General features: G+C 36.9%; 1 protein-coding gene across 1 annotated transcript; it reads left to right on the forward strand.

Moving 5' to 3' along the window:
• The first annotated feature begins 1,137 nt into the window (after nt 1-1,137).
• Nucleotides 1,138-3,444, forward strand: LOC134649712 (uncharacterized). The gene is made up of 2 exons (XM_063504541.1): nt 1,138-3,382; nt 3,415-3,444. Exons 1-2 carry the CDS (start codon nt 1,499-1,501, stop codon nt 3,442-3,444), a joined length of 1,914 nt encoding a protein of 637 aa, XP_063360611.1. The 5' UTR covers nt 1,138-1,498.
• Nucleotides 3,445-10,340: the final 6,896 nt, after the last annotated feature.

The following is a 10,340-nucleotide window of genomic DNA, read 5'->3' on the forward strand; positions in this document are numbered from 1 at the left end:
GATCTTGACAGTAAATTACTGGAACTATTGTTAGGGGGCGCCAGGAATGATATTTTAATTAGGGTTTCTTATTATAGTGTTCTAATTCATTCATGTTAAACGGACTACTGTCTAGTGAGGATATGTTATTATATTTTTAATGGGGAGTTAACGCCATCTTGTTATTTTTTGTAATTTGAACGATTAAAGTAGGTTCTAGAAAATTAAGGCCTTATAACAACGCATAAAATTCCCTTATGAGCAGCTCACCAAATTCGCAATTCACCACATGCTCAGTTCATCAAATTCTCAATTTGACCATGTTCGCAGCTGATCATTTTGGCATCTCATCACTTTCGCAACTCACCATATTCGCATCTCACCATGCTTACAGCTGAGCACATTCTCATCTCATCACGTCCTCATTTCACCAAAATCTCACCTGACCATTTATCAGCTCACCATACTATTATTTAACCATGTTCTCAGCTAAGCACTTTCTCATCTCGCCACACTCGCAGCTTACCACATCGAGAATTTGATGAATTGAGCATGTGGTGAATTGCGAATTTGGTGAGCTGCTCATAAGGGGGACACGTGACATGATCGAACAATGTCATTGAGTTTTCTTTATTGATTTAAATGCCATCTAATGAGTTTCCCTCTAACTGGTATGAATATAACTCGAGTACTAGCATGATGTGTTTAGGGGTTGCAAGTAATGCGACCAAATAACGCTAGATTATACATAGTGCTGCAGACATTTTGCAGTAGTTATTGAGTTTTCACTTCTGCCGGCACTCCCGGAGTGCAACCATTTGTTTTTTTTTAAAGAAAACGATGAGTAGAATCCTTACTATTTTCAATTTCGTCACATCACCTGTCAATAAACACGAAATTAAACTGCAATTGCCTACATTACATGTACATTCTACACTAGATAATTCTATTAACAAATTGACAGCCGTCAAATCGACATCCCATGACACCGGCTGTCACGAAGAACAAAAGCTGTCACCTTGTAGAGCCCTACAGCATTGAGCAATCGTGTCTAAGTGACGGCTGTCACTATTGTCGCATTGTCACCTCGATTGAAATATGGAGTGGACTGTTTGTCGGTTTGTTTGTGTAGAGGAAAGAGAAATTTGATGAAGCTCTATTTTTGTTGGCAACCATGGCGCCAAGCGCTGAAAGCGCCACCTAGCGGCTTACGAAGACACTACGAGGAGCCGCTACAGCGCCACCTATCGGAGAGCTGCATCATAGGACCAGGTAGCCGCCGCCCCGCCTACCTGGAATGGCAGCAGACTTCGGCGGGGATACCGAGCCTATAAAAGGGGCTGCACGACCTTCAGAGCTCTCTTGATCCAGCGACTGTCGATAGGTTTACTTAAAGTGTAAATTATAACGTATTTTGTAATTAATTTGATTAAAATAAAGTATTTTAAAAGTCCAGTATTTTACCTTTACTTATCATAGTCAGGTCGTTTACATCAGAAGTGTTCTTACCTTCGTCCAAATGGGTAAGCGTAGTAAACGCTCTAAAGCTAAACGGAAGCGGCAACGGTCAAGTTCGAGTTCTTCGAGCGTCATTAGCGTGTCTACCGGGAGGACTCCGTCACCTCCACCACCAAAGAGAATTAAGGTATCACGTAAAGCTGATATCCAAACAGTGAGTACAAATAATGTTCCTACCTTGAATAATATGATACCAGAGTTTAATCCACTAAATGATGACGTGTCTGCTTGGCTCAATATAATCATGAACTACGCGCGAACTTTTTCATGGAAGGATGAGATGATCCGGTATCAGGCTTTAAACAAATTAAAAGGTCCCGCGAAAGTATGGTACGATTCTCTCTTGCGCACCGATTGTTCTTGGCCCTCGTGGAAATGGGAGGATTGGAATAGAAAGTTAACATCTAGTTTTCAACGGCGTCGAAACATGTTCGACTTATTAAAGGAAATTGTAGAGAATAAACCAAACGATAATCAATCTCTTTATGAGTTCTTTTTCGAACAGAAATGCAAAATTGATAGGTTATCGTTGGGTTTTTCGGAACAAGATATAATTTCTATTATTGTGGGTAATATAGGAGATTGCGGTATAGGAGCAGCTATCGAAGCTACCAATTTCGGAACTAGTGACAATTTAGCAAGTTATTTACATGGTCGCGTGTATAAACCATCTAAAAACGCGAAAAATGTAGGCGCGATTTCTCGTGACGTTCCACCAAAAAGTGAAACACAGTCGTCGACAAGTCAGAACGTTTCTTCATCTGGGTCTTCAGTTTCACCTAATGTATCTGAGCGATCCACCACCGCGCGTAATAATAACACGCAGCAACGAAAACAGATCAAATGTTATAACTGTGGCGGTAATCATACAAAAGCAAATTGTGATGTTGTTGTTAATAAGATTGCAAATAAAAAGCAATGCAGTTACTGTTACAAGCAAGGACACTCTGAATCTGAATGTTATCATAAAAAGAATGCAGTTAAAATAGAGAAACATGAAACAAAATTCGTGTCTACCTCTAATCCGCGGAACAAATTTATAAAGAATATTCGTATTAACGATTTTGAACACGAAGCTTTTGTCGACGCGGGTAGTAGTTGTTCACTCATTTCTGCATGTTTGGTTAAAAAACAGAATATAAAGATAATTAAGCTGCCCTTGCCTGTTACATTGCATGGCTATAAAATGCAAAATACAGATACAGTTACGCACAAGATAACAGTTGATCTGAAAATCGATGCGGTTTGTTTGACAGGAATAGATTTTTACATTATGGACGATTTAGCAGATTATGACATACTGATTGGTAGGAACGTGACCGAACGCGATGATTTAATGTATTCACGAGTAGGGAATTCATTGAAGTTTGATTATGCGTCTTCATTTAAGGAATTCTGTAATACAGTGACCGATCTTGAGTTAGATGCTGATTCTCACCAGAACGAATTGATAGCGCTTTTCAGAAAGTATGACGGTTGTATTGCGTCAAACATTAAAGAATTAGGTAAAGTCAACGGTCATGAAATGACAATAAATGTAACCAGTCCTCAACCAGTTCAATGCAGGCCTTTTCGAGCCTCTATTCCAGATCGAAAAATAATTCGGGAGATGGTAAATGAACTTTTGGAAAATAATATTATTCGTGAAAGTAAATCACCGTATGCAAGCCCAGCTTTGCTTGTTAACAAGAAAAGCGGAGAAAAAAGGCTTTGCATTGACTATCGGGCTTTGAATAAAATTACAGTTAAGGACAAGTATCCCATGCCACGGATTGAGGAACTGATAGACAGACTTCAAGGCCATAAATGTTTTACAAGTTTAGATCTGAAAAGCGGATATTATCAAATCGCGATGAGTGAGGAATCAATTCCTAAAAGCGCATTCGTTACAGAAGACGGGCATTATGAGTTTTTAAGGCTCCCGTTCGGGCTGGCCAATGCACCTAGCTGTTTTCAAAGCATGATGAATAAGGTTTTGGGGAATTTACGGTTCGGAAATGTTATTCTTTACTTAGATGACGTTTATTTAGTAACTGAAACAGTTGAGGAAAATTTAAAACTTCTAGAGGAGGTTCTAAAAATATTTAAAGAAAACGGACTGACTTTAAACCTAAAGAAGTGTCATTTCTTTAAAAAAGAGATTGATTTTCTCGGATATAAAATTAAACCAGATTGCGTTATGCCGAATGAGAAGAAGTTAGAAGCTGTACACAAATTTGCCGTTCCTAAAACCGTCCATCAACTGCGGCAATTTCTCGGTTTGATAAATTATTTCAGGAAATTCATTAAAGACTGTGCTTTAATTTCGGCCCCATTAACTAAATTATTGAAAAATGACACTACTTGGGAGTGGAAGTCAGTTCATGATGAGACGTTTCAGTTGCTTAAAAGTAGATTAACGTCAGATAGCGTTTTAGCAATGTTCGACCCTAACAAAGAAAACGTATTGTACACAGATGCGAGTAGAGATGGCATCGCAGGAATACTAATGCAAGTTACAAACGAAGGTGAAAAACCTGTACATTTTTATAGTAGACAGACTACTTTAGATGAAAAAAAATTCCATTCTTTCGAATTGGAACTTTTGGCGATCGTTTGTTCCTTGCAAAAATTCCGGCTATACCTATTGGGGTCAACTTTTAAAATTGTCACCGATTGCAATGCAGTTAGATTCGCCCTGTCAAAAAAAGAAATAATTCCCCGGATTGCCCGTTGGGTGCTATCCACGCAAGAATTTTCATTTGATATCGTGCATCGCGAAGGAACTCGGATGCAACACGTGGATGCATTAAGTCGCAACCCAGTGCCATCCGGAGAAAAATCGGAAACTGAGGTTATTATGTCTATAACGGAATCAGATTGGTTGCTTTCGGTACAATTACAGGATCCAGAATTACAAAAAATTAAAAGCATTATTGAATCGGGTGACTTGGCTAGCAATAAAACTATTTTTTCCCAATATGAATTGCTAGGTGGAAAAGTGTACAGAAGAACTGCCCACGGTCGTCGATGGGTTGTGCCAAAAAAATGTATTTGGCAAATAATTAAATGTAATCACGACGACCTGGGGCATTTCTCTCTAGACAAAACGGTTGAGCGAATAGGAAATCAATATTGGTTTGCAAGAATGAGACACGTTGTAAAAAAATACATAAAGAATTGTTTAAACTGCATTTATTATAAAAACAAAGGCGGACCTAAAGAAGGAGAATTATATCCACTTCCCAAATACGCTCAACCGTTCCACACACTACATCTAGACCACCTAGGCCCTTTTGTGAAAACTAAAACTAAAAATGAGTATTTACTGGTAGTCGTTGACGCGTTTACAAAATTTGTTTTTATCTCTGCTGTGAAATCGACAAAATCATCTTGTGCAATTAAAGAGTTAGAAAACATTTCAAAATCGTTCGGTAACCCTAAGAGAATAATAACGGATGCTGGGTCATGTTTCACTTCGAACGAATTCGTTGAATATTGTTTAAGTAAAAACATCCATTTGCACACTATAGCAACAGGGATGCCACGTTCAAACGGACAAGTGGAACGTTTCAATAAAACAATTTTAGAGGCCTTAAAAACAATCGGCGCGGATACGTCAGATGATAGGTGGGACCAGTATATCAAAGCTTTACAGCAGGGCTTGAATACTACATTCCATAAGACAATTAAAGCGGTCCCGAGCGAGGTATTTTTCGGTTACCGATTGCGCATGGATAGTGATAGTTTAGCCCCGGATAATGACTCTCAACAATTATTAGACGTGACTAAGTTGCGCGAGAAAGTTGATGAAAATATTAGAGCTGACGCTGAAGCACAAAAGCAGAGATTCGACCGATCAAGAATCAAAGCACGAAAGTATACTGAGGGTGATTTGGTTTTAATCAAAATCCAAAGTCAAAATAATGATGGCAAAAGTAGAAAGCTGTTACCTACATTCAAAGGTCCATTTCAAGTTAAGAAAGTAGTGGGTAACGATAGATATGAGGTGACGGATGTAAAAGGTAGTGAGAGAACCGCTAAAAAGTACACTGGCATTACGTCGGCAGAGAATATAAAACCATGGATAAAAATTGATGAATGGGACCTAGCTTAATCAAATGAAAAGTATGTATTGTGGCCATTTATTGTCTAATAATTTTTATATATATTTTTAATTTTTTGTTTTTAAAGTTTTGTTCGGCTCCTAAGATTTACAATATTTTACAAACGCGATTATTCCAAGATACGAGAGTAACTGTAATGTGTTTTTGTTTTGATTTGCCGTGTTGGCAAGGAAAATAAAACGATTCTAATAAAATAAATAGAAACTTTATTTCTTCAGTTCAACTTAAAATTATATATTTTAGGGCGAGTCAAGATAAAATGCATTGTTTACGGGATCATTAAGACGTGCAAATATTTCTATCATAACTGCCATCCAAGTTAAGCTTGAAAATCTTAAGTGCGGCGAAATGCCCTTTAAGTGCAAGTTATTCCGATGTATAAAGGCCTAAAAACTAAGTGCGGCTACAGCCCTTTAGTCGGTGCCTGGAATTCGGGACTTGAATGGAGTAATGAGGAAAATTTGCTAGCCGAGATGTTTTCCGTCAAATAAATGTACAATATATGCTAATTATTATTTTTGTATGTTACAGCATTTCATCTTAACTCGTGAGGTGCCCGAGGCGGGCCCCGTGCAGGAGGGCCGTGTTGGCAACCATGGCGCCAAGCGCTGAAAGCGCCACCTAGCGGCTTACGAAGACACTACGAGGAGCCGCTACAGCGCCACCTATCGGAGAGCTGCATCATAGGACCAGGTAGCCGCCGCCCCGCCTACCTGGAATGGCAGCAGACTTCGGCGGGGATACCGAGCCTATAAAAGGGGCTGCACGACCTTCAGAGCTCTCTTGATCCAGCGACTGTCGATAGGTTTACTTAAAGTGTAAATTATAACGTATTTTGTAATTAATTTGATTAAAATAAAGTATTTTAAAAGTCCAGTATTTTACCTTTACTTATCATAGTCAGGTCGTTTACATTTTGTACTTACTTTTATTTTGTTTGAGACAAATGTCGTTGTACTTTAGTTTACAATGAATATAATAATAATAAGAGTACCTTACTTCAATAGATCAATATTAAATATTTTGTACAGTCAGCAGCAAAAGTTGCTAACACCTGGCCCACTAAGCAACTTCTGCTATTGGCTGTACGTATATTTTGACACTGTAAGTAGTTAATTATTAAAGGCTAAAAGTATTAAAATGTCATAACATTGCCCCTCATATCAGTTGGTAACACATAGGTATACTTAAATAGGATATTATTGTATTTTATAGTTTCAAAAAGTTTTTTTTTTTTTGTAAAAAGCTTTTAGGTACAACCTGATGCATGACTGTATAAATACTAATGAATCCAATACTACTTTACCCATTGCTCACTGGCCTGTCAAATGTGTCAGAATATTAACAAACCCGTCAATTATTTGTCAAACGGGGGCAGCACTTTCGTGTGACAATCAATGGAGTTCGAGTGTCGATGGATTCGATTGAGTCTTTATTTAGATAACTACCTACAATATGTCAGTTTACGATTTAGTATGATCATCTACATAGTGGCACTGAATATTGTATCAATTGTTTTTGACCAAGTACCTTTTGCTGTGGTTATTTAAAGATTATATGTTAGACAAAAACGCACGTACTTCAAATACTTGGTCATGTATATATATTACATCGGCGTTTTCGGAGCTTACAACCCATTTTTATTCATAGTTTGGTAATTATTTTACAATAAACAATGTTATGTTATAAATACACGAAATCGAGGTCGAAAACCCCCGATGTATGGTCATGTACAAATATAATTTGTTATATTCAATAATCGTATTTAGTTTTTAATATTTTGCGATTGCATTCGAATTGTAGCAAAGGCTTTCTTAAATGGAGGCAATGATACGGAGGTAATGTATTATACAGTGATTAATTATGTTTTAAGCTTTCATATAATTCTGACATCGGATTCATGCTTAAAGAATTAAATTAATTAATCTCAATTACCTTACCACCCATACAAAATACCCACCACCCTTCGAATCCTTAATCCCGACTCCGTCCATTTTAATTTACGCCGATAATGACAGGCGTTCATGACCGGTCATTATTCACCGGCCTGTAATGACTTTATTGGCCCAAATGACAGTTGACAATGTAGCCGTTCCGATCAAGCGCCGTGTAATTTTGTTACGTCAATGTATTATTGGAGAAACGGCTTGTCATATTGGTGTGCGAAATGAAAAATTGACAAGAGGATAAAATAACATTATCTACACATAAATATTATCATAAAACTTCTATGATGCGCTCATAAACCGCAAATCACAGCTTGCATAAAGAGAAACTGATTTGTTACAACAAATGTCTTATTTGTGAAAATGTTATTATTACGTATTAATAACGTAATGATATTCAAACTTCGAACATCTTTGAAAAATAATGATATTTGATTTGAACTCATTTCTATAGTATCAGTCGAAATAAAGTTTTGTTTAGTGTGTAATCAAATGCCGCAACGGCAGTCGTAACATACAGTTCCTGAACACATCACAGAGAGCTTGTAATACGTGTGTAGATAAAGCAGTGTACGTAAATGCACATATTTAGCCATTAATAATACACTCGCTTTTAGTTCGTTTCATAAACCCACGTCCCACACTCGTATTCTAATGCCTTTCATTGTGTAGCAGGCACATAAACTACTATAAACCATTGTCTTTTATACAATACTAACAAATCAATCGACAATTGCACAAACTGACACGTTTATACTTTATAATTGCCACGACATAAAACGTGTTAAAATAATGTGTGAATATCGTGAAAGTTGAGACCTCGTTCGTTCAGAACTCGTATCGTAAATGTCACTTAGCGATTGCAGTTTTATTACCGGAATCGCTACATTGTTGTACAGGTCATTTGGGCCAATAAAGTTATTACGGCGAATCAGAACCGATTATTATCTTGATGGCTAATATGAGAGGTATAATCAGCATGATGGTGATAAATGCATAGGTTGTAAATGTGATATCACCAGACAGGACTCGGAGGGGGCAAAATTTAATAGATTGAAACACAAATACTTACCTAACAATGTTTTTCCCATACTTATACTACATATATAGTGATCGCTCCGGTAAGTTTTCTTCGATCACACCTATATGCAAAAAAAGATCGATAATTGAGTTTACCGATAAAGGAACGATAAAGATATCTGGATATCACTTACATTATCAAAACAAATCAAATAATTTGATATTTATAATTATTAAAATACCGCGATGTTAAATACAATAGACAACCCTCGCACTAAAACTTCGTACCTTAAACATTTTTTAACCTCTTCCAGGCTTTTGTTCGCATATACTCGTAACGTTGTGCTTGTAAATCTCATTTTAGTTTTTAAAACTATACAATTTGAAAGGAATTTACAAGCGCAGCGACTAAACACCCGTTATGTACCGCCATGTAGGTTAATTGAAATAAAATAGCGTCCCCAGTATATGTCACGAATAACCTCCAGCCTACATAGTAGGCGTGTATGAGTGAATGTTTATTGGATATTAAAAACAGTTCGTGCCGGCATTTTTTATTAAACAAGTCTGAGAATACAACGTTCGACGGATTGTTGTGCGAGTGTTGAACGGAATCGCATTGTCTTTTAACAGCCCATGGCAAAACGCGCATGACTTGCAATATATGTTATTGCTATGTTATTTATTTTCCAATTAATTCAAAACTAGATTCTTCCCGCGATTTTGTATGCTAATAAACAATATTATATTATATTTATGCATTAGGTGCTAAGAGATTATGTAATTTATTTTCGCTACAGCTCGCGGCAGGAGCCTGGGATTACGTTTTTAGGGTTACGTACCCTAAGGGTAAAGCGGGACCCTATTACTAAGAGTCCACTGTCTGGCTGTATCTCATGAACCGTGATAGCTAGACAGTTGAAAATCTCACAGATGATGTATTTCTGTTGCCGCTATAACAACAAATACTAAAAATTACATTTGTACGGAACCCTCGGAGGGTCAGTCTGACTCGCACTTGTCCGGTTTAAAAAAAAAACAAATTTTGCTACTTATATTGATACTTCTCTGATATATATTTTATATTGATTTTCTAAAATTCGCACCCTCTTCTTACGAACACACTATACCACAGAACAGTAGTTAGACGCCACGAACGCCATAAAACGAATTGCCCTTAATTCCAGCTAATGACTGACGGGTGTACGCCGTCGTATTTCACCCCGACTGCACTAGGGCTAGCTTTTTATTAGGCCTTATGATGGCCTAATGGGAATTAACGCTACGAGAAACGGTAAACTACAATGTTTACTTTGCCTTGAGTAAAATAGTTGTTTTTACTGCATGAACGACTAAATTATGATAGATATTTGCATCGATCTTATGCGGGACTTTGCATGTTGGTATTGTATAAATTGATTTGGAATAAATTAAAAAAAATTACCTATTTAATTTGATCTTCCACGTTTCACTATAGTATATTTTTTATAGATTTATTTGAATGATGAAAATACACTTAATAACTAATGATGACTGAGCTAGGTTAAACATTGAAAAATAAAAACACAAAATAAAATCAGGAAGATTTCCTAGCAGTGTGGAACAATTTGCAGGCTGCTAAAAAATACAATAGTTGATTATTAAATTCAATATAATACACAGATACCTTTTCATTTAGTCAATACATATTAATTTTGACAATTAACACTCACAACTCGGTACAAACACGACGAATTATAATTTATTTCACAATTCGCCCTACTTTATTCGC

This window comes from Cydia amplana, chromosome 7, assembly GCF_948474715.1.
Source record: "Cydia amplana chromosome 7, ilCydAmpl1.1, whole genome shotgun sequence".
NCBI lineage: Eukaryota > Metazoa > Arthropoda > Insecta > Lepidoptera > Tortricidae > Cydia > Cydia amplana.